This window comes from Lutjanus erythropterus, chromosome 21 (assembly GCF_056507025.1).
Source record: "Lutjanus erythropterus isolate fLutEry1 chromosome 21, fLutEry1.hap2, whole genome shotgun sequence".
Classification (NCBI taxonomy): Eukaryota; Metazoa; Chordata; class Actinopteri; order Lutjaniformes; family Lutjanidae; genus Lutjanus; species Lutjanus erythropterus.
In genome coordinates, this window is record NC_139337.1 from 1434098 (window position 1) to 1458592 (window position 24495).

Here is a 24495-nt window from a genome sequence, read left to right on the forward strand (position 1 = left end):
GACAACAGAGACAAGACACACTGTACATTTGATTGGAAGCAGCACAACATAAGGTTGTGTACCAGTAGTCCATGGAGGTCCAAAGGCTTTCAGTTTCGTTCTTTTTTTTTTTTTTCAGTTTTATTTTGCTTCTCTTCATCAGGGGTCTGCAACCTTCACAATCAAAAGAGACACTTTTGGACAAAAAAAAAAAAAAAAAAAAAAAAAATCTAGAGCCGCAGCTGTTAAATTCTCTTTTTCCCTGAGGACTTTTCTTTTTAAAAATTGGTATCCATAAAATCAAGACGACGAGCCACTGTCAAATTTAGAGGAAAAGGTACCCAGCCATAAATGTAGGCTATGACACACATTTTAGTATTCTTTGGTGTATAGGCTATATATTTTTTACAGTTAAAGTATGAAAGAATGAATTTACACTGTAAAAAATAGTTGAGACAACTCAACATTTCAAGGCAAGGTACTGCCATAGATTGTTGAGTTTCGACTTATAATTTTTAGTTGAGATAATTAACTTTTCTTCTTTAGATAAACTTGGAGTAACTTGGAGTTTTAGAAACAACAACAACACATTTCAAAATTGGTCACAGTGAGCTGAGAATTAAATGGTTTTAACTGAAAATAAAAAATAAAATTTTAACCATCATTCACTTTCATTCATTCATCATTCAGTTTACTTCAGTAAATTTAAGTTTATCCAAAGAAAAAAAGTTAATGATCTCAGCAAAAGGTTTGTAGTTAGATTTTTTTTTCTAAACTTAAGAAAGTTTGAGTTCTCTCAACTTTATAATTTCTACAGTGTAGCTCTACAACAATGATAAGTGAAAATGGAGAAAAAGAAATAACTTCTTCATTTCCATATATTTTTTGCCAAAGCCACAGGGAGCCACTGGAAAGCAGCTAAAGAGCCACATGTGGCTCCAGAGCCACAGGTTGCAGACCCTTGATCTAGACAACAGTGTGGTATGGAGTATAAACGTAGAATAAAGCAAAAATACAACAATAAATATCCCAAATTCAATCATTCATTCCATCTGATTTCAACATTTTACACTATTAGTGAATATAATTTTTGTAAGGTATAAAACCAGCAGTCGAGAACAGGACAGGAAAATATGTCAAAGTGAATACAAGTGTTTAGATCTTGTATTGACAGTGGCTGTTGATATTAGTGAAATCAGTTACATTCTGACACCTCCTTCATTTGTGATGCAGAGATCAGAGAGAGTACAAGAAGTCCTGCATATATGAATTGGAAATGCTAGTAAAATACTAACCTTTTTCCATTTGAGCATGTCATGGCATATACTTTCAAACAGCTCATCTTATATCACAATCCAGTATTATTTCATTTCCATGATTCCTGTGGACTGTAGGTATGATTTTGGTTGACACAGTTTTCACACTGGGATGTTTTTTTCCCAATAAACAGCCTAAATACCAGTGTATCTGTGACAGCGGCTGGGAGGCTTCAGCCATGAATCCGGCCTGTGTGACTGATGTCAATGAGTGCAACCTCCCAAACAAACCATGTTCCACCAACCCTCCTGTGGCCTGCTACAACACGCAGGGATCTTTCTACTGTGGAGCCTGTCCTGCTGGTAACACTCAACAACACAAGTCACACTCGGCTCTGTGGTTGGCTAACTGACTTTGGCTCTTTGGGACCAGAAGCACACAAGGCATCTTAGCACAGTATAGTAAAATCTAGAAAATAGGGTTGGAGCAGGAATAAATATTGCTAACAATTTACAGTTTTGGAACATTAAGAGGCTGCCTCCTTACTTTAGGGTTTGCCCCCCTTCCTCACCCCCAAAATCTAAAATCATGTAATTTATGGCCACCACTATGCCCCTATGCCTCCTAGAGTGCTGATATAAGCCACAAATAGAGATGAAATACATAATTAATAAAAAAGAGCCACTCTGAAAACTGTAGGTGAGACACTGTGCCAAACACACACAGCCAGGGGACAGTCACTCACAGAGAGTCCAGCCAAACACAACAGATCAACTCACAGCTGCTGCTGCATCTGGAGGTCCAGTTAGAAAAGGAAGTTAAATTTAATAACACTCTTTGTGATGCTGCAATCACAACAATTAATACAAATTCAACCAATCCCTGTGAATTCTGTCCAATCTTGCAAATTTCTCCAATCTCTGCGACTTTTCTGCAAATTTGACCACTGATTGTTGCTTCCTGTGAGTCCTACCAGTCACAGTAGTCCTTTATGCAAACATCACACATGTACATCTCAGTGAAGCAACTCAGTAATTTATCATTCACAATTTTTTCTTAGCTCTTTGTGGATTATGCTCCAGGTGAACTTCCTTATCTACAATTAAAGCAGATTTTTATTAGAGTCAGCCAAACAAACAGTCATCATCATCATCATCATCATCATCATCATCATCAAACAGTCCACAAATCCTAGAGGAACTGACTTCATAATAACCCCAAATAATAAATGGTAAATTGATTGCTAGTGAATATGTATTTTATTTACTGTAACAAACACTGACAATATAATAACAATATTCACTATTGGTAATGCTAGCATTTCTGCTATTTTATCATAAGTTTGTGTAATATAAAATATAAATTCTATTCACAGGGGAGGCTTACAACATCCAATCCCTTTTTTTTAACAACAGCCAATCTCAGCATTGTCAGTCACAAGGCTGAAAATAAGGAAAGGAGGATGAAAGGAGGAAGGCCCCCACCAGCAAATTTTTACTTTATTTTTCCTTTGAGGGTGACCAGCACTCATCAACAGTAAATAAAAACATGTCAAACAATCTAAATTACAACATTACAAACAGTGAAATAACTATTAATGAAAGTTTAATTAACTAGTAATTTACTATTTATTATTGATGGTTATTATAAATCCCTCTTGCATCTTGCCTATGTGATCCCAAAGGTTGTCTTGCAGACTAAGTAAGTCAGCGGTCCTCTCCATCTTATGGGTCATGATAGATTGATCAGTTAACTAGTTCTGCCTATCCTGCTTCAGTTTATATTTTTTGTATTGATTTTGCTTAAGCCCTTTTCCTGGTGGAATGACAGGTTGCTATTCTTGCTCTGGATAACAAATTATACCGAAAAAAATGAGACAGTCACAGTGACTTTGTATGTTTGTGTTTGTGTGGACACAACCTGTGGCTTCTCATACAGCCTGAGTAAGAGGAGAATAAGTTGTTCTAATCACTTCTAATATGTCACAGGTTGGCAAGGAAATGGCTACAGCTGTCAGGATGTAGATGAATGTTTGACCAACAATGGCGGCTGCTCCACTGCTCCCATGGTGCAATGCCTTAACACCATGGGCTCCTTCCACTGTGGCCCCTGCCCTCCAGGTATGAGAAGAGAGAACCAGCAAGAAACATAACTATAGTTCCATAAATTCTGGATATCCATCATGCACATGCACAGGAGGTCAGGCCTTATACCAGTCTGCAACCTTTAGAATAAAAAAAGACAATTTTTGGGGAAAAAAAAAGATTTAAAAATTCTGTCTGGAGCTGCAACTATTAAATTCTTTTCCCTGAGGACATTTCTTTCTTGAAAAACAATTTGGAGTCTATAGCAGCTTATGGAGACTCAAGAAGGTGAGCCACTGTCAAAACTTAGAGGAAAAGGTCATAGATCTTGGCTATGACTCACATTTTAGTTGACAAAATATTTTTTAATGTGTAGGCTAGATATTTTTACAGTTAGTAAGAATCAATTTACACTGTAAAAACACAACATTTCAAGCCAAGGTACTGCAATAGATTTTTGAGTTTTGAGTCCAACTTAAACTCTTGAGCTTTGGAATAACCTTTAAAACATTTCACAACCTATAGTCTTTAGATGAAATTATTTATTTTTCTTCTTTAGATAAACCTGAATCTTTGAGTTTTAGAAACTCAAAAAAAAATGTATTTCAAAAATTTGAAAATGAAATTGAAAAATAAAAGAAAGAAATTTCAAAATTTCAGGTAATTTTTTGCCAAGACCACAGGGAGCCACTGGAAAGCAGCTAAAGAGCTCCACAGGTTGCAGACCCCTGCCTTATATCATCAAAATCACATGTGATGTTTGTGACACAAATAACGAAGGAGCCTGACTCCCAGCAGTCCTCTCTGTTTCTTCTCATCAGTGTTTTGAATGACAATGAACTCTGCCAGTCATTCAGAATTCACAGAACCATAGTTACATTTAGTTTTTCCAGAGCGCCACCACAAAAAGCTACAATCAGTGGTGGACAGTAGTGAAGTACATTTACTTGAGTACTGTACTTAAGTACATTTTTTGAGTATCTGTACTTTACTTGAGTGTTGTTTTTTTGTTTTTGGAAACTCCACTACAATTCTAGTAAGGTTGCTGTTACTTTTTGACTAAGCACAGCTTTGAAGTCAGCTGTTGGTGTTTTTGATGCAATTGGTCACATGCTGTGTTCCTCACAAAAGGAAACCAATCACAGTAGCTCCTCTCAAATGGGACGGATGTAAAAGTGGAAATACATCATCCAGGCGCTCTGTAACAAGAACAAGCAAATTCTCCCTCTGTCATTCAAACAAAAAGCGGTAATGGTGACGGCAGGAGAAAGACAAAATTAAATCTCAAGATGTTATTATAATTATTCATTATTCCAGGTAGCTTTTAAAGTTGGATTGTTTTTATCGGGGTGAAAAATACCACGTAATTCATGTATATACTGCCTCTGAAGACAGAAAGAAATCTCAGTTATTTAACAGACTTAAAGAACTCCTTACAGTCGGCTTCAATATAATTTTATGATGTGATTTTAATACAGTTACATCACAAAATGACAATAGCTGTCCTTTTTGTTTTTGATTGTATTTCTATGCTAAAGTTTTTATAGGTGTTTCTATAGACTTTGTGTAGCAGAGAGGTTCTACAAGCAGGTCAGTGCATCATTAGATGGTTTCAGAGAGTTACAAGGTTCTGTAAATGCATCATGAAAACAATACAGCAATGTATTGATGTTAGAAAATGTACTTTGTAATTTGTACTTTTGAATACTTAAGTATTTTTAAAAACATGTACTTTTGAATACTTAGGTATTTCTAAAAGCAAGACCTCTAGTACTTTAACTCAAGTAAAATTTTGACTGATCAACTTTCACTTGTAGTTGAGTAATATTTGACCAGGAGTATCGATACTTTGACTCAAGTACTGGGGTTGAGTACTTTGTCCACGACTGGCTACAATCTGACCAGTATAAGCAGAAATCACAAGAAACTTTCATCATCAGTGTGATTTTGAAGAGAACTCTTGTGTTCCTGCAGGCTATCAGGGTGATGGCAGAGCATGCACCCAGATCAATGTCTGTGATACCAACAACGGAGGCTGTCACCCATTAGCTACCTGCTCCTCCAGCCAAGGTAAAAACACATTCATGATTTTATCAGTGTCTCTCATTAGGAATTGCTGCAAAATCTGCAAAATCTCTACAAAATGTACATTTTACAGTCATTGCTGAGATATGAATATGTATTCTTCTTCTGCTCCCTCCAACATCCACCAGGCACAAGCCTCCCAATATGTACCTGCCCTCCAGGATATGTAGGTAATGGTTATGGACCGAGTGGCTGCACCCAGACCAGCAACATTTGTCAGACAAACAACCCATGTGTCCATGGGCAGTGTGTGGTGAGTGTCATTTCAAAGGATAAAGCTGTATGGTAATACTAATAATAAATAGCACTGTAAGCAGAAATGAACAGGTCCAAGCAGATTGTGAGTATTTGGATGATGAAGAAACAAGCACTGAGACGACATACAACACAGACTCATGAGAAGGTGACTTACAGACTGAACCACTGGGGAGAGGTTTTTTTCTACACGCCCACTTTCAAGTTGACCAATCACATCAGATGTGCAAAACTGGAACATTTTTATTGTTTGAAACTTAAAACACTTTCAAAAGTTAAAATCTTGGTGATAAAATTCTGAGAAAAAAAATCACACATCATCTGCTGGTTTCAGGTGTTTTGTTAAATATTTTTGTGACGTTTCATTGAGCAAAAAAGAAAATATGCATACAGTACAAAATACAGTAAAATATTAAATATCACTGTGGACTCACTGATCTGAACACAATTTGAAACTCCTGATGTTGACCATTTGCTGAACATCTGTGTTGATTTTACTCACATTTGAATGAAGTCTTGTGGAGATATAGAAGTTAATTGATTTTACATATTTATAAAAATATAGAGTGATGGACTTTTGAATTGATCACAGGGTGTAAACAGACAAACTTTTGTCACAATAGCAGATGTGATGAAGAAATTTTAGCTCTGTAGGACATATGAATGAATTTTTGAAGTTTGGATTGTGACTTTAGATTTTTTGTGATAGGTCCTGCACACTTAAATCAATTACTTCTAAAACTCATGCCTCGATTGAGTCATGACCCAAGATCATGTGAAACAATTTTCATATGAATACAGACAGCCAATTATAAGATATCAACTTTTCACATTAGTGGCACTCCCTAGAGGTGAAATGAAATGTGCTTCAATAAGTTAACACTGAACACTGAACACTCCTGAACACATTTCAGTTTTCACTTAAATCCCTAATATGGACATGAATGAGTCTGAGTGATTGATAAATTCTGCCTTGCTTTTGTAATAATGATTTTCCAGAATCAATCAAGATCAAACTGATGAATTTGTGACAAGTGCACTGCTGCTATCACAGGCCACCACCTCAGCTCCTGGCTACATCTGCAACTGTGACTCTGGCTGGCAAGGTGTCAACTGTGACCAGAACATCAACGAATGCTTGAGCAACCCCTGTCAGAACGGAGGAACCTGCACCGACGGCGTTAATGGATTCACTTGTACCTGCACTGCCCAGTGGACTGGCCCACTCTGCCAGAATGCACAACAAGGTACCAGCAGGACAAGAAGACACAGAGGGATGGAGAGGGTGAAGGACAGAAGTGGGGAGAGATGAAACTCAACTCAACTTTTTTTGTTTTTACCTTGTAGATCTACAACAATGATAAATGAAAATGAAATTGAGAAAATAATACATTTTTTTGCTAAAGCCAGAGGGAGCCACTGGAAAGCAGCTTCAGAGCCACAGGTTGCAGACCACTGGAATAGCATAACACACCTTGTTATTATTATTAAATGTTTTATCTTCACCTACTGTAATAATATAGAGTATATAGTGGGATAATGCTTTATTTTGTGTGTGAATCTCTACTTGAGAGACTGTGTTATACAACAGACAGCCCACCAGCTTCCTTTGGTTCATTCTAAAGAACCTGACAGCTGTAACCTTTTTAAATAATTTAAAAAGGTCAAATAATAATTCTTTTATTTTGCCAGTGCTCCATTTTATTTGGTCATAATTTCATGTTTTTAGTTATTGCCTATGGCATGTTTTAGACAAAAATGCAAACACAATGAGAATGTAAGCAGTCAAATGTGATCAGGTGCTACAGTGAGTGTGTTTGTGTTCCAGTATGTGGAGGTTACCTGAGTGGCCCTGCTGGTTCCTTCAGTTATCCCAACACTCCAGGTCATGAGGACTATGATCACGAGGTCAGCTGTGCCTGGGTGATCCGCATCGATGCAGGAAAGGTCAGTTACAGTCTGTCTTACTGAGGTACTGCCATTAGTTTACTTTAATGTCACTGTGTAGTTTCATATTCAAGATTTTTTTTATTTTCATTTGAAATTATTTTAAGATTCCTTGATTCAGTACAGTCATAGGAACATAAAATAAGGTCCAACTGGACTAAGCCTGATTGTGATTAACTGCTTAACTCCATGTTGATTTGTTGAAGTACAATGAACAAAAAACAAAACAAAACAAAAGAAAAAAAAGCTATGCATTTTTAAAAATGGTGACTGAAATAAATACTTTGAGTATTTGACCAATCAGAAATGTTAAGTGCTGCAAACAAGTTTCTGTACTTTTAGGATGTAGGCCTATAACCCTCCGAGCAGGCACTTTTTGGGGTTTAATAATGTCCTTGGAACTTAATTTAGAATCTCGTCCCTGTGGTGGAAACACACTGATTTTCTCCAAAGGTTTCTGGTCCCTGGAGAACTGTCCTGTGGTGAAAATGTGGCTAGTCATTTCTGTCAATTAACCAGATCTTATTTGCTGAAAATGGCTGCTGCTGATTGATAGGTGATGCTGAGATTGCTGAGACTAACTGAACCACAGAGAGTAAATGTTTATGATACCAAATCACCTAGTTAAAAGAAAAAGAGAGAAATGGGCAGTGCAAGCATAAGTACATGTGATTAAATTGTGAATGTAGCACACTGACAGAGATCCTTTGAATTCTGTGTTTTGTGTTCTTTAGATTCTGCGCATCACCTTTCCCTTCTTTCATCTGGAGAGCAGCACCAACTGCAACTTCGACTTCCTTCAGATTCATGATGGGGACAGCGCCTCTGCATACATGATCGGAAAATACTGTGGTGAAAATAACCCACAGGAGCTCTTCAGTTCCCACAATGCACTGTATTTCTGGTTTCGCTCTGACCACTCTGTCAATGCTGGTGGCTTCACAGTTGCTTGGCAGTCTCAGGACCCAGGTAGGCCAGATTCATTTATTTTGGTTAGGTTGATGATTTTAAAAATTTAAAGTCATAAAATGTAAATTTTATGCTCAGACCGAGGCTCTGGCTGTCTGAAATGAATATTCAATGATTTGTTCCTGTTTTTTTCATACGAACTATCAAATAACACTTTTTTGAATGCCCAGATCTTTGAACAGAGTGTGGTGAGGTGTTTATGGTGAAAGCAACGTTCACGCAACATACTAGTTCACACAAGCAAAGTTAAAGCCTGGATCATACCTCAAACTCAGTTAATGCATCGTCATCCTGATAGCATCACAATCAAGTACGATGCAGCCACAAATCTACACAGGTGTTTAGTTCAGATCAAAATGAAGTTTGAACATGGGTGTGGTCCGAGCGAGGAAAAGTTTAGGCACCAAAACTGCTTTGTAAGGTTTAGGAAAACATCATAATATGGTTAAATTATTTGTGTTACATTACATAAGTCATGTGATCTAACATCACTAACTTAAAACTTTAAATAAGTCAATATTGTGTCATACATCACAAGAACCCTGATCTCCTCAATGAGATGCCTGGGTTTGACCCATGAGAGGTCACTGCTGAACAATGAACATAAACGTGTGCCTTTGTTTTTGTTTTGTTCAAAACTGGTCACCATTCACTTCCATTATTTGAGAAATTCTGCAACACTGTTTTCCTGTGAAACTCTCATTTACTAGCACAGCTTTGATGGATGAAATGTACATTTTTAGTGATTTGCAATCATTTAATAATTGCCATCAGTTCATTGTGACCTTAATCATCCTGAATTAATAGGAAAGAATGAAAGACAAATGTAATTACCATTATTGTGAACATTGATTCTTTTTCTTTAACCTCTGAGCCCCCCAAAATAATCATGGTAACAATGAAACTCCAGAAACTCCAGATGTCAGCAGTGTTATTTGTCAAGCTCACAAAGGACAAAATGAAATGAGTGTTCATCCTTCCCTGAAATCTCTCTCTTATCTTAGTGTGTGGAGGTGATCTAACTGCTCCATACGGCACCATTATGTCACCTGGTTACCCTGGGAACTACCCACCTGACCGGGACTGCTACTGGACGCTGACAGTGGCGCCTGGCTTGCTCATTACATTTGCATTTGGAACTCTCAATATTGAGGAGCACCCTGACTGCAGCTTTGACTTCCTAGAGGTAAGAAACGCTGCTGTAGTATGTAGTATGATATCAGGCAAAACCAATCAATCAAAAGATTGTGCAGGTCAAGAGTCTGCAACCTTTACAATGGAAAGAGACATTTTTGGCCAAAGGGGGTAAAACAAAATCTGTCTAGAGCCGCAACTATTAAATTCTCTTCTTCCCTGAGGTTTTTTTTTTAAATTTGGTATCCATAGCATCTTATGGAGACTGAAGAAGATGAGCCACTGTCAAAATTTAGAGGAAAAGGTACAGAGCTGTAGATATAGGCAATGAAGTGCATTTTAGATGACAAAATATTTTTTGGTGTGTAGGCTACATATTTTTACAATGAAAAAAATATAAGAATCAATTTACACTGTAAAAATAGTTTAGACAACCCAACATTTCAAGACTGTAAACTTTGAGCCCAACTTAAACTTTTAAGCTTTGAAATAAACTTTTGAAAGTTTCACCAACCTGTAATCTTTAGTTGAGATAATTTACTTTTCTTCTTTAGATAGACTTAAATCTTTAAGTTTTAGAAGCTCAAAAGAATGCATTTCAAAAACTGGTCACAGTGAGCTGTGAACCTGATTTGTCATTATTTTGGTGCCTGAAAATTAAATGGTTTTAACAGGAAATATTTAAATTTGAACCATCGTTCACTTTCTCTTCAATCTTTTTTTTTTATACAACATTTTTGGATTTACCAAAAGTTTACCAAAAGAAGAAAAGTTATCTTAATTATCTCAACAAAATATTTGTAGTTTTTTAGTAGATTTGGAGTTGGGGTCAAAGCTCAAAAATCTATTGGAAAACATTACCTTGAAAGTTTGAGTTCTCTCAACTTTTAAATCTACAACAATAATGAATGAAAATGAAAAGAGAAATAACTTATTTATTTCCATATATTTTTTGCCAAAGCCACATGGAACCACTGTAAAGTGGCTAAAGAACAGCATGTGGCTCCAGAGCCACAGGTTGCACACCCCTGGACTTTCTACTGAGAAACAGGGTTTATCTGTAAAGTGCTTTTTAAAGCAAAGCTACCAAAGGTATCATTTTAGTTCAAGTTCAAGTTATTCATTGTCAACAATTATGGTGAGGCAATTGTTGGCAATGAAGTTCTTAGATCTCAGGCTCCTTCCAGCAATCTTCACATAGTAAACTATGTCAAATATCAGGTTAAAGACATTGTTTTTGTACCTACTGGAACAATGCTTTTTAAAAACTTTCCATTGCTCAAACCCAACTATTGTGACAGAGCAGCTGGCTTAGTGCTGATTCCAAACTACTGTCACAGTGGCAGAATTATGGCATTAGATCTAGGTCACTGTACAACATCTTGCAGTTTTTCTTCTATTCATTTTCTTGTGTGGTCAAATGTTGTAGATCCGGGATGGTCTTTTACCTGAAGATCCTGTTCTGGGGAAGTACTGTAGCACTACAACACCTGCCCCACTGCAGACCACCGGCCCAGCTGCATGGCTTCACTTCCACTCTGACTTCACCATCTCTGACCAAGGCTTCCAGATTACATACACAACATCACCAAGTAAGAAACTCTGCTGCATATAGAGTAAGACGGTGTATACACCATGTCACAATCGAACTCCTTATATATATGCAGCTGTCTCACATGACAGCCTTTGGAAGATTATTCTTGACCTTTGGAGCCGTAAAACAGGACAAAAAAACTTTAGGCTTTGATTGTGTCAGTGAGCTTACAGTTGGCTCTAAAAAGAACTCAGTCACGTGGTGTTAATTGGCTCAATATTGTGTTCATCCTGACTATGTTTGACTATATTTTGGGTTTTGGGGACTGGGTTTTAAAGATAGACAGTTCATCCCAAAATCTAAGATACTTATATTTCCTGTAGTCCTATTTATCCACCCAGATAGTTTTGGCCTTTCTGTGTGGAGTTTGCCTGTTCTCCTCCTGCCTGCATAAGCTTCCTCCAGGTGTTAGGTCAATTCTCCAGTCAGTACCACTGACCAAGGTGCTAGCTTAGAACTGGAATTGGTCCTCAGGTGCTGCACAGCAACTACCCACTGCTCCTAATACTAGGATGGTTTAAATGCAGAGAGTGAATCTGAGTTGACTAGTTTTAACAATAAGAACACACATGGAAAGTGGTTAAAATGGGAGAAAAATTTATTAATTGATAATGTTACACTGTCCAAAAAATACTGTGTATTAAGAGCCATTTGAAGCCATTAATCACAGTTTACAATCACCAAATCATATGTTAAATGCTGCTGAAATGTGTGTTACTTTGCACTGTGCAATACAAACACTGCACACCAACCAACAAAACATGACAAGTCACTACATGCTTCAACTTTCCAGACTGAACAGGATCACATAGTCTGGAGGTAAACAACATTGTTTACCTGGAGCTGACATTAGCTGCCAGCCTGACACACAGTTTGGCTAATGTTAGCAGTGCTAGCAGCAGCAGCTGCTCTGCTTGCAGGTTAATGTCTGTGTCTGTGCTGAATGTGGTCACATGTTGCTCCAGTCGAGTGATTATATATCAGTTTATTCTGTCACAGTCTGCATTCAACCCTATTTCCATTTTTTATAACAAAACACTGCCAAACTGTGCTGGTTTTATGAGCTGTCATCTCTCCAACTTTGCTGATAAAAACATCCGGGGTAGAGTTGGACGATATGTTAAAACTTTCCAAGCGATCATCATCAGCCCATCCATGGGTGATTGGCGATGTCTTCGTCCCTCCTCCCACCTCCTCCCGTCCTCTCCAGTCTTAACTGGGAGATGTGCGCAAGCGGCAAATTCACTATGTTACGCATGCTGCATACATTCACTACATCCAATAGACAAAATAAATTCAGGGTGTCTAGAACTTACATGTTCTTGCACTTATTTTCCATTTTAAATGGAGAAATGCAACCATACACCTTTTGAATTCAAGTTTCTCTCTTTTACTGAACTAAGACGACCTTAATTGGCTCATTATCTCCTCAAAAAACATACTTAATTCAAACCCGAAAGAAGAAAAACATGTAAAACTCACCAAAACCGTCTTTGTTAGTCTGTCTACTCTTCCAACAATCACCAACTCTGGTTTGGCCAAAATAAATCCTCACTTTACTGCATGGAAAAGAAAAGAGTTTAAAGAGTCTGACTCTGCAGGCTGTTTTCCTCGCACTCTTCACCCAGTTTAGCTCACTCATGGTCAGCTGAGTAGGTGTGAACTTCGCTGCTGGATGAGAGCGCCATGCAGAGCAGAGGCTGTCACTCTGCAGACTATTACATTAGCAAAATGAAATGACAAATATCGCCCTAAAAATTTACCAAAACAAGCAATTGGCAACGGTATCAGCCCATCGTCGATAGACAATATATTTGTCCAATCTCCCAACCCTAATCCAGGGTTGGATGGGCTATGAGAGCAGCTGCTGTCTGATGGGACCACAGCCCTGACTAGGCGGTTGCATAACACCTTAAACCAACAGTTAACTGGCATTGTACATGATTAAAGTATTAATAAATAGTTTAATCGACTAGTATTTCTGGTGTTGACTAGCGAGGGTGACAATGTTTAATCATGTAGTCAACTAATCCCACACATGCCTAATGATCACATTAAAATTGGCCTTAAGCTTTAGATGGCACTCAGTAACTCACTAACAATGTCTCCTTACAGAAATCATGACTGTTGCTCGAGATAATGCACAGACCTTGTTGTGAGCAGGAACTGTTTTCTGCTGAATTACACTTGCCAGCCATATCAGTGTGCGAGCTCAGCCAGGGAGGACAACATTAATGTTGACACCCTGCCCTGTCACAACCACAGGCCCATGTGTAGATGTCTGCTCTCTTCTGTGTTGGCAGATATAGTTCACATCAATTGAATTATTTATCATTTCATTTATTTAAGCATTTAATTGCATAATTATTTATTTTAGATGCAACACATAGCTGCATGAGCCTGGTTCTTTAACTCAATGGATTCTGCAGCTGACTGTGTTATGAGAAGTCTCCAGTTTGAATTCCGAATCTTCACATTTCATCCTTTAGCTCTTAGGGGTGGGCATTAACCACGCTTGGATGTTACAATATATCAACTCCTCATCCTGCTGTGTTTTGTGTCTTAGGTGACCCTGGTTGTGGTGGCACCTTCACTGACACTGAGGGCATCATCATCTCCCCCAACTGGCCCAACGACTATGCCCACAACCGCCAGTGTGTGTATTTGATCAGGTTGCCAGCAGGTGAGAAGGTGTCCCTCAACTTCACTCACATGAACCTGGAGAGTCACGGCAGCTGCTCCTTTGACTATGTGGAGGTAAGACTTGTTTATAACTCACAAATGTGTCTTCATTTCCTTAATTGACTGATTCCAACCTAAATAGAATGCACAATAACACAACAGGACAAAAAAAAATGACGTAAAAGACATAACAAGATGAAAAGACGCAACAAGACGAAAGAATGACTTACAAGACAATAATTAGAAAAAGAAGGGTGAAAATGAGGCAAAAGACGCAACACTACTTTTTACTTTTTACAACAACACTTTTTGAATCTATACTACTACTTTTATCAGTCTTTTTTATGAGCTTTCTTCAAGTATCTGTACTTCTACTTGAGTAAAGATTGTGTGGACTTTTGCCACCTTGGCTCTTATCATTGTATATTTGTAATTCTTTTCACTGAGTAAATGAACACTACTTCTCCCTCCTGCTCTTCTTCTACCCTGTCTCTTTGCAGGTGCGTGACGGCAGAGAGGAGACTGATGCTCTGATAGGAAGGTACTGTGGGACCTCTCTCCCTGCTCCCATTGTCTCCTCTTCCAACTACCTGTGGATTCGCTTCAGGTCTGACAGCTCAGTCAGCCGGGCTGGTTTCAGGGCTGTCTACACTGTTGGTGAGATTCCACACATTTACACACGTCAGGGAAATATGGAAGCACCATTATCTTATAAGGAAGGCAGGCAAAGATTTTGAATCCATGCAGTCCGTTTCATCAGCCACTGACCCACCTTTAACCCTCCTCTCCCCAGCTTGTGGAGGTATTCTGTCTGGCACAGGGCAGTTACGCTCTCCTTATCACCCCAACGCCTATCCTCACAACAAGGAGTGTGAGTGGGTCATTAACCAGCCGGAGGGCTACGTGGTCACCCTCAACTTCCTCTCATTTGATGTGGAGGGAGGCTCCTGTCGTTATGACTTTGTTGAGGTAAATGATGTTCAACCAGTTCATCAAATCACATGACCAGTACTACTTTACTATACTATTTTACAACTATTTTGCTATATATGTGTTTGTGTGTGTATTTACATATAAATGAATATTTTAGTGCTGTCCATCGATTAAAATATTTAATCACAATTAATCACAAATTAATCACACATTTTTTATTGTTCAAAATGTACCTTAAAGGGATAAGTGTTTAAAATGTAATTCAAATATAACTTTATTAAATGAAATACATTAACCAAAAACAGTGACAAATATTGTTCAGAAACCCTCAAAGGCACTGCATTTAAAAAATGGTCAAATAACATGACAAACCAGTCCATCAGGCACAGATGAGCATATTGACCTGCTCAATTTAACATTATGGCCAAAATGCACTAAAAACTTCAATGGAAAAGTCAATTGATGCTTCTATGATGCACTGCAAGCTTAAATTTAAAATTCCAACTGCACAGAACCAGCTGTATTCTAAGAAAAGGTCACTATTTATATGCATTTATTTATTTCTTTAGTGTTATTATTGTTAATAAAAGTTTATTTCTTTCATAAAGTATTGTCCTTTGAGGAGAAAAATCCTCACCTTTATTCAACAGCAGACAGAAAACTGCACACTGACACACACCGAGGAGATAAAGAGGAGAGACAGAGTCTGGACTCTTTATCATGACTTACAATAATGCAGCACAGTGACAAACGTTTTGTGGAGGAGACAAGCATCTGTCAGTTTGGTCTTTACAGAGACAGATATTTTAATCTGTAGTGTTTAAACCACAGAGCTGTACAGTAACATCAGGACTCATCATCAATAAAGTTTTTATATCGGTTGGCACTTCACGCTCCCCCTTCCTCCCTCCTCTCTTGTCTCTCCTCCCTCAGTTGTGATTTTATTTTTACCTGATTTCAGGTGGAGCTGCAGCTCGATCAGAACTCTCTCATCTCCCTCCTCCTATATTTCTATTTCTTTGCATTGAGCCAGTTGCCTGGACAGACAAGCCTTCACATTATTGGGTGACAGGGAAGTTCCCTTCTGATTCAAACTATTGGTCAGGCCAATATAACAGAATGTGTGTTAGTTGTGCGTGTAAAAAAAAAGGTCTTAAAGGAATTTGTGTAACGCATTATCAACACATCAACTTTGACAGTCCTTATATACACACACACACACACACGCACACATACATATATTATGGGTAGACAGACTGATGGATGAAGAGGGGGATCGGGATCAGTTATGATGCTTGTTTCCTCTGTCTCCCAGGTGAGGGATGGCTCCACGTCCAGCTCTCCTCTGCTGGGGACTTTCTGTGGTGCTGACATTCCTCCCAGACTTCAGTCCACTCAGAGATCGATGTACATCCGCTTCAAGACCGACTCCTCTGTCACCAACCAAGGCTTTGAAGCAGCCTACGGCTCTGCCCTGGAGGGTGAGAGGAGTATAATCAGTACATCCATGCCACCTGCTAGCCATTTTTGGGGTCTCGTCTCCTGCGCTCCACCTTTGCCTTTGCTATGTTTCTTGCCAGATCCTTTTAAAATGGAAGGACACCTTTTCACTTACCTTTACACAATGGGTTCATTACCTACTATACTTTGTAAAATTTGTTTGTGGCACTACTCAAAGAAAATTTTGTTTTTCTCATTTAACAAACTATGGAACCCTTTCCTGGGTCATACTATAGAGGAAATCTAGCTGCCTGCTGCTCCTTAAACTGTTCAAACTGTTTTTTTCCTTTACTAGTCAGACTTGTATGCTCTTTGCTACTGTGAATCTTTACTGCCTATAGCCTTAATGTGTACAACCATTTTGAACAGTCCTTGACAGAGCGCTTAGACATTCAAGTACAGCAGTCCATCTCTGCAGAATAATGTCCATCTTCATCTGGAAGCTTTGCTGTCACATGTTCCATTATATAGACTTGTTTTAGTCCACTGAGTTTGTGTTGATAAAAGTGCTTTCCTCCAGTTTATGGTTATCACTTTGCAGGCAATAAGTAGAAGTATATGTAGTATATACATGGGCGCCAACTTGAGTTGAACACTGAGGGGCCTATATAGTGTTAAAGAGTGATGGGGTGAGGGCTAGGGATTAATATTTTCCCGAAAATTACACATTTTGACCACATGATCACTTTAGTCGATTATCTGGTAGTATTATTGAGGCAGAAGAACATAATTTCAACATTATTATGAACATAATATAAACTGTGCAGACTGCATACAGCTCAACCGTCACTGCGACTGCATGGGAGGATGAAATGCCAAGTTCAGCCAGTAATCTGTTGCTGTCTGACTGAACAGCCTCATGGAAGTGATATTTTAAATTTTTTTATATTTGAAACTAAATTTGTTGAATCAAGTCATTTTTGTTTTTTTAAAGTCATGCACTAGCGTATCGATACATCTCATTAGGACGCGCATATGCGTCGCACCACCAAACTTTCATAAAGCACAAGTGTAGAATAAGTTTGTGTTTTATAAGAAAGATGAGAAACACTGCTGCAAATAATTTACGCAAAACATGTCAGGCAGCAGAGTACAGAGACACGAGTCTGAACCACAGAGACGTCATGTCACTGTGAGAGCAGGTAACACTTCACTGTTCCTCCACACTAATCAAAACCACAGCACTCATATATTCACATATTCATATGAAACACAGCAGCAGATCATCTTACTGCAGAAATACTAATATTTTAAACAGTTTTAAAGTTTGTTCACAGATTCTCATTTATGCTACAGGATCTCATTTACACATGAGACTCATAATAAGATGTTTACACCACTGTAATGTCTCCCTCTCTCTGTCTCTACTGTTACTATATTTAGTCAAACTATCAGGATTAGTTTTTGCAACTTAAAGCACTCTACAAATATAGTATTAATTGAATCCAAATGTAAAGATTCAGACATTGCATTGTCTTGTATTGCATCATATTCAATCTTATCATGACAGAGCTGAATTGTATCGAACCGAATTGTTGGCCATTTAAATATTTTAAGATATATTGTATTGTTGAACATGTATCAAGATTTGTATCGAATCAGCCTCAGTCAGTGAGAGACACACCCCTAAATTCCAAAGTTGGTGGCAGACATTGTGTTGTGTGTCTAATTCAGATAGTAGAGCAAAAAGTTACTGTATTAAATGCATTAATGATCAGAGGTGCTGGAATTCATGGTACTTTGTGCTTGCTAATTAATTAATTAAAGCGTTCGATGTGCTTGGCCAGGAACACATAAGAGCAACAAAAACACACCAGCCTGCATGAAAATCAAATACTAAGAATAATATAGCAACATGCTATGACTTTATTTTCCTTTCCTGTCAAATGCCAGTTAAATTTATTCGACTATGGCTATTTGACTATTTTCTTCCTGCTTTGTCTCAACTTTTACTTTGGGGGGGGGGCATAAAACCCAATGCCCCCCATAGATGGTGCTTATGAGTACATATCTTTGGCCTTTACTCTTATAGATTGGGGTGGTTCTCCAAGTATAAACAACAATGGATCCAGTATTTTTTTTCTGTCTCCTCTTAAACATCTTACCAGAAACCCTGTAGTACTTAAAGAATAGTTTACCCTAAAAGTCTTATAAAGCCCCAGCATACCAAGTTTACTCAACTGGCATCAGAGTGAGTCAATAATGACTGAATTTTCATTTTTGGGTGAACTGTCCCTTTAAACCAACCTCACTGTCATGCCATTACAGTCATTATTTGTTGTTTGTTATTTCCTAAAAAAAGACTTGAAACCTTCACACAATGCTTTGAAAACATTAGCAGTAATGTCAAGTACACATTATTTGTAATATATGTGTCGACACATGTTGACACATGTAAATATAAAAGTTGCTTAGAGCTTTGTGGCCCATATCAGTGCTACTATTCTTTGAAATGAGTGTCTTCTGAAACTACTTTCAAACTTCTCAAAAATCTTCTGCTCCCTGGGGTTGACCAGTTGTCATTTTTGTCTTGCACCAGGTTGTGGTGCTACCCTGACTAGTCCATCGGGCACCATCACCAGCCCCAGCCACCCCAACAACTACCCCCATGGTGCCAACTGTACGTGGTTTATCAGCGTTCCCCCAGGCAACCTGATCCGGTTGACATTTGACTCCTTCAACCTGGAGTACCACGTCAACTGTAACTATGACTACCTGGAGGTGTATGACAACGGCACCGTGCAGACTGGAACCAAGATTGGCAGGTACACAATAACGTTAATACATCACCTTCTATTCTACTGTGAAATTCTATTAATGGCTTTGCTAAAGTGACATTCTTGTTAGGGGTGTTATTGTGCACTTGACACTGATATAGATAATAATAATAAATTTAAATCTGCTCCTGTGTATGAGATTTATTTATTTTTTTTACCAAACACTTCATACAAAATAGCATATATTTGTAAAGAAGTCTTCCTACAACCATTCAGAAACACAGATAATTCTTGTCAGCCATCCTGCTCATGAGGCAGGTGATTCAGAATGTGAACAGTAGTGTCTACACTGACAAAAAAAATCTCTTGAAGATCAACATTACAGATAACTGCTTTCTATTTGTTATATTTGTTGAGATTTTGTGTGTGTGTATGTGCAGGTATTGTGGTCGCACAGTGCCTCCATCTATCACCAGCACTGACAGGCTGATGACCCTGCTGTTTGTGACTGACTCAAGTTTTGTCAGTGAGGGATTCTCTGCCAGCTACATCTCCTTTAATGCCACCACAGGTACAGAAGAGGTTGCCTCTTTTCAGTTTTGAGTGAATATGTTTGAGACTAATACTTAATTATCCCTAAATGACTGACTGTCATCTGATTTGTCTGTCGTCAGACTGTGGTGGGACTTTCACCACCCCTACAGGGTCTTTCAGCTCACCCAACTACCCAAACTACTATCCCAACAACAGAGACTGTATCTACAAGATTATTGTGCAGGTCAACATGCAGATTATGCTGAACTTTACCAACTTCGACCTGGAGGGCAGTCCTCCATCCTGCCAGTTTGACTTTGTGGAGATCAGGTAAGGACAGAATGAGTCTGGCTGTCTTTGGAGAAGTGGAACATTTTCATTCTGACTATATTTACACATGCACACTAATTTTCCCCTATTTTTTAAAATATGACAATATTCTGAATTTTAATATGTGTCATGTAAACAGCATATTTTCTGTGTGGATATTCTGAATAAGGCTTTGTTCTGAATTTAGCATGTTGTAATTTAGACATGTATTATAAGCCGCAGTATTGTTTGTGTTTTAGGAGCATTTTTGGACATGTATACAGTGCATTCAGAATACGAACCATAGTCTGGGTTTTTCCAGCAGTTTGCAAGGCGGAGATGCTTTCACAAAAGAATGTCCACATTTCTGGTTGGAAGAAAGAATACAACAGCTTTTAAATATTATAAAATATTTGGACATCAACAGTGAGGTTTGATTTACAAGGTCCCGATTTATTTCGATTCACAATTTGAATCAATTCAATACCAATTCGGTTTGGAATATTTCAGTTACAATAACAATTTTACCTGGATGGAAGAAATTCTTAGAGAACTAATGCTGTAAATTGTAGAAGGAACCCTGTAACCTGGTGAATTACTAAACATATGTTTACATAGAATTGACATACAAGAATTGACCTCAAAGTAGTTACATTAATCATGTACTTTTATCAAATGTGACCTGACCAACACACTTGCGCTGTGAGATTTCATGCCAAAGGCTCGTCACATTGCAGGCTATGCCACATATCCATGGGAGAAATACATATAATAAAAGATCGAATTTCAATCAACAGGTTTTTGGATATGCACAAATATCATTTCGCCACCGTTTTTAAAAAGGTGACTGAATGAATGAAAGAGGGAAGCTGTGTTCACGTAATCAAACAAGTCTGCCACCAGAGCAAAAAAGTTTGACGCAAAGAAGCAAGATGGCTCAAACAGCTCCAGCTGTTCCCCTTTTTCACAATCAGAGTATGAACGGCTGCATGTAAACAGGAATATTAGAAGAATATTCATTTTTATTAGCCATGTAAACTGTTTTGTAGGAATACTGGGCCTCATACATGAATGTTTTCTTACTCTTCTCTTATATTTGCTCTTTAACAAAGCAGTAGAGGAAAATACGAAAATAAATTACTTTTTTTTCATCATTATTAATATTTCACTGCACAAAGCACAAGTTGGCTTTATTATATATCATACTGGCTTAAGAAAGGTTGATGTTATAAACTTTTATCTGCAGCTCAATGTCAGTGGAGAAAATGCACAGGAGTCCAATGTGTCTTACGCTGAAACTGGTTTATTGAAACTTGGCCAAGGAGAATGAAAGAATAATCAGTACATGCTTTGTCCTGATGTTACCTTCAATTCTGGAGTTTTGGTCCTCTGGGGATAGTTTTTCAGCCCTCATAGACAATGCAATAAACAATTTCGCCCAGATATGGTCAGACCCAACACATCTACAGAACATGGAATTAGTGTATTGGTCTTCACATCCAAAACAAGGGAAGTATCAATGTACAAGGTGTGTGACCACAGTGTAGCACCTTTTCCTTCCATTCCTCAGGGTCAGTGATGTCCATTCCCTGAATGCAGTTACCTCTGCTCCGTTCAGAGAGACAGAGACACATCTCTAACCTTGGCTGCCATAGCAACACTATCAGGATGCCCCTGTTTTCCCTTAAAGGAGCAGACACTAGACTGCATCTACTGTCTCAGGGAGAGACAGTGTGTCTCAATGTTAAGATTTAGTGCAGGTCTCCCGGTGACCTCAAGGCCTTAGTTTGATCCAGTGTATGCAAATATATGACACCCAAATCTGGAAAATTCCCTAACAGTTTTAAATTTTCTTCTTAACTAAGAAGAAATGTAAGATCAAATCTGCTAATACAAAAAAATCATGAATGAGGGACATTGTATTTTATGAAATAAGGACATTCATTTTGTACATGTAAATGCAGTCACTGTCAGAGTGTGCAATGACAGCTAAGCAGAGAATGGTTATACAGCTTCATTTGTTGCACCAGCCTGTGAAGTTGAGATGGTAAAATGTTCATGTCTCAGTTATCCTGTGTACTGTCACTTAAAATCAAACAGAAACTTGGCAGATGAGACTTGGAGGATGATTAGATATGTGTGGTCTTCCTATCTCAGACTGTCTTTAGATTAGCATATAACAAAAAAAATAAACACGTTTCCAAGTTGTGGCTTCCTGTACACAGGAGACATAAACCTGAGACATGTCTTTCTTTCTTTGTTCAACATGACCTCTGACATTTTGAACTTTGACTGTCTTTTTCAGGGATGGTGGCTATGAGACATCTCCCTTGATTGGTAAGTTCTGTTCCAATCAGAGGCCTCCAGTCCTAGTATCCCACAGCAACCGTCTCTGGGTGAGATTCCGCTCTGATTCCACCGTGACACGTCAGGGATTCACCGCCTACTGGGATGGCACACAGACTGGTGAGTGTCTAACAAGTTGACTGTTAGATTTTCCTCTTTTGGCCAAGTTAACCAGAGACAGAACAGAGCAGAGACCGGCCAATCATGACCACCACCTGGAATTTGTGAGAATATTTGAATTGGAGAAATGGCATCCATCCATTTTCTATAACCTGTGCAGGGTCACTGGGCAACCACAAAGTCCAAATGATATTCTTATCAGACTTGTTTTACTGAAGACCAACTGACTAAACTGCCCATTTCATTGTATTCCTTCTACCCAGGATGTGGAGGGACACTGACGACTGCAACTGGGGGACTGTCTTCCCCTAACTACCCTTTGCCCTACCACCCAAATGCTGAGTGCTACTGGACCATCAGGACGAGCCAGGGCAGCCAGCTCCTCCTCTCTTTCTCTGATTTCCACCTGGAGTCTAGCTCGACCTGCTCTTTTGATTACCTGGCTGTGAGTACTGGATCTGCAGCATGTAGCTTTAAAATGATTTAGTTTACAGGCTCAACCTCACCACAGTGAGTTTTATGGTTTAAGAAACACTGGCATTGGCATTTACAATAAGACTGGCCTTATAATGATTTATAAATGCTTTATAGTTAATTGTAAACATGTTATAAATCATTAATAAACAATTATAAAAAGTTATAATAGAGTTTTCATACCTTGATGCAGGCACACTATTTGGTAAGATCCAGTTACTGCTACCACTAATTAATAGGTTACAACCATTTATAACTGGCAATGGAGCCTTATTGTAAAATTTAAAATGGTGCATGCATGTGTATATGAATCTGGTCATTTGATCTGTTGATTTGATGCTAAATGAAACTTTTTGACTGTTAAGATTTGCGGCTCAGCAGTACAGATAAATGTCGGCTCACTATTTAGCAAGCAAATTGTTTACAATCTAATTCATTCATTCATTTTCTGTAACCGCTTAGTCCGTAAGGGTCGCGGGGCTGCTGGAGCCTATCCCAGCTGACATTGGGCGAGAGGCAGGGTACACCCTGGACAAGTCGCCAGTTCATCGCAGGGCTGACACATAGACAGACAACCACTCACACTCACATTCACACCTACGGGCAATTTAGAGTCACCAATTAACCTAGAATGCATGTCTTTGGACGGTGGGAGGAAGCCGGAGAACCCGGAGAGAACCCACGCAGACACGGAGAGAACATGCAAACTCCAAACAGAAAGGCCCTGACCCAGCTGGGGAGCTGGGGGATCAAACTCAGGACCTTCTTGCTGTGAGGCGGCAGTGCTAACCACTGCACCACCATGCCGCCCTTTAGTAACATTTTTATTCTTTAATGTTTGCTAATGCAATAGACCAATAAGTGGTGTTTAATAATTTAATTTATCTTGTTTCCCTCATGTTGTTTTCAGGTGTATGATGGGAACAGCACCAGTGCTCCACAGCTGGCCCAGTTGTGTGGTAATCAGCTGCCCAGCCCCATCAGCTCCACCAGCAACCAACTGTACCTCAAACTGCGCACTGACAGCAGCGTCAGCACCGGAGGCTTCCTTGCATCATACATCTCCAGTATGAAAGCACTTTTTCATTCTGCACAGTCTAAAGATGTCAGGTTGTGTTATAGTTTAGTAGCTTTGATAGAATATAAACTTATGTGTGTATATTGTAAGTATATTGATTCAGGATGTTTAGAAAAATAAAAACATATACATTTTTTAAAATCTCATTTCACCAGATGTGTAGAGCTGGATAGAGCTGCTGATAATGAAAAATACCACTCACTCCAAGGTAAAAGTAGTCATCAAAATAACTGCTTCAGTAGTTTAGTTTAGTTTAGTTTATTACATATATTTATCAGGGACTACCAAAACATGAATCACAAGGAGGAGCGATGTATTTTATCATATTTAGCTGGAGGCTGAAATCGATCTGCAGTCCTGGGGCAGGCAGACTGACATTAATACAACTAATGCAATTAATACAAATACACATTCAAAATAAAATAAATGCTCAATTCAGTCATAGATACAGACACACAATGGTCAGTCACTACAAGTACCTACTGGAAAAACTGGAAA

At 38.5% G+C, this 24495-nt stretch overlaps 1 protein-coding gene across 1 annotated transcript in view; it reads left to right on the plus strand.

The window, feature by feature from the left end:
- Window positions 1-24495, plus strand: part of cubn (cubilin (intrinsic factor-cobalamin receptor)) — an 81898-nt gene that overhangs the window by 15523 nt on the left and 41880 nt on the right. The window contains exons 8-26 of the mRNA XM_084747165.1: window positions 1430-1598; window positions 3225-3356; window positions 5295-5390; window positions 5534-5658; window positions 6715-6907; window positions 7489-7607; window positions 8342-8576; window positions 9581-9762; window positions 11140-11302; window positions 13871-14061; window positions 14487-14643; window positions 14780-14955; window positions 16235-16400; window positions 18959-19184; window positions 19577-19707; window positions 19811-20000; window positions 22285-22445; window positions 22709-22890; window positions 23830-23986. Of these exons, the coding sequence (XP_084603291.1) occupies window positions 1430-1598; window positions 3225-3356; window positions 5295-5390; window positions 5534-5658; window positions 6715-6907; window positions 7489-7607; window positions 8342-8576; window positions 9581-9762; window positions 11140-11302; window positions 13871-14061; window positions 14487-14643; window positions 14780-14955; window positions 16235-16400; window positions 18959-19184; window positions 19577-19707; window positions 19811-20000; window positions 22285-22445; window positions 22709-22890; window positions 23830-23986 (3151 nt within the window). The remainder of the gene's footprint in view (window positions 1-1429; window positions 1599-3224; window positions 3357-5294; window positions 5391-5533; window positions 5659-6714; window positions 6908-7488; window positions 7608-8341; window positions 8577-9580; window positions 9763-11139; window positions 11303-13870; window positions 14062-14486; window positions 14644-14779; window positions 14956-16234; window positions 16401-18958; window positions 19185-19576; window positions 19708-19810; window positions 20001-22284; window positions 22446-22708; window positions 22891-23829; window positions 23987-24495) is intronic.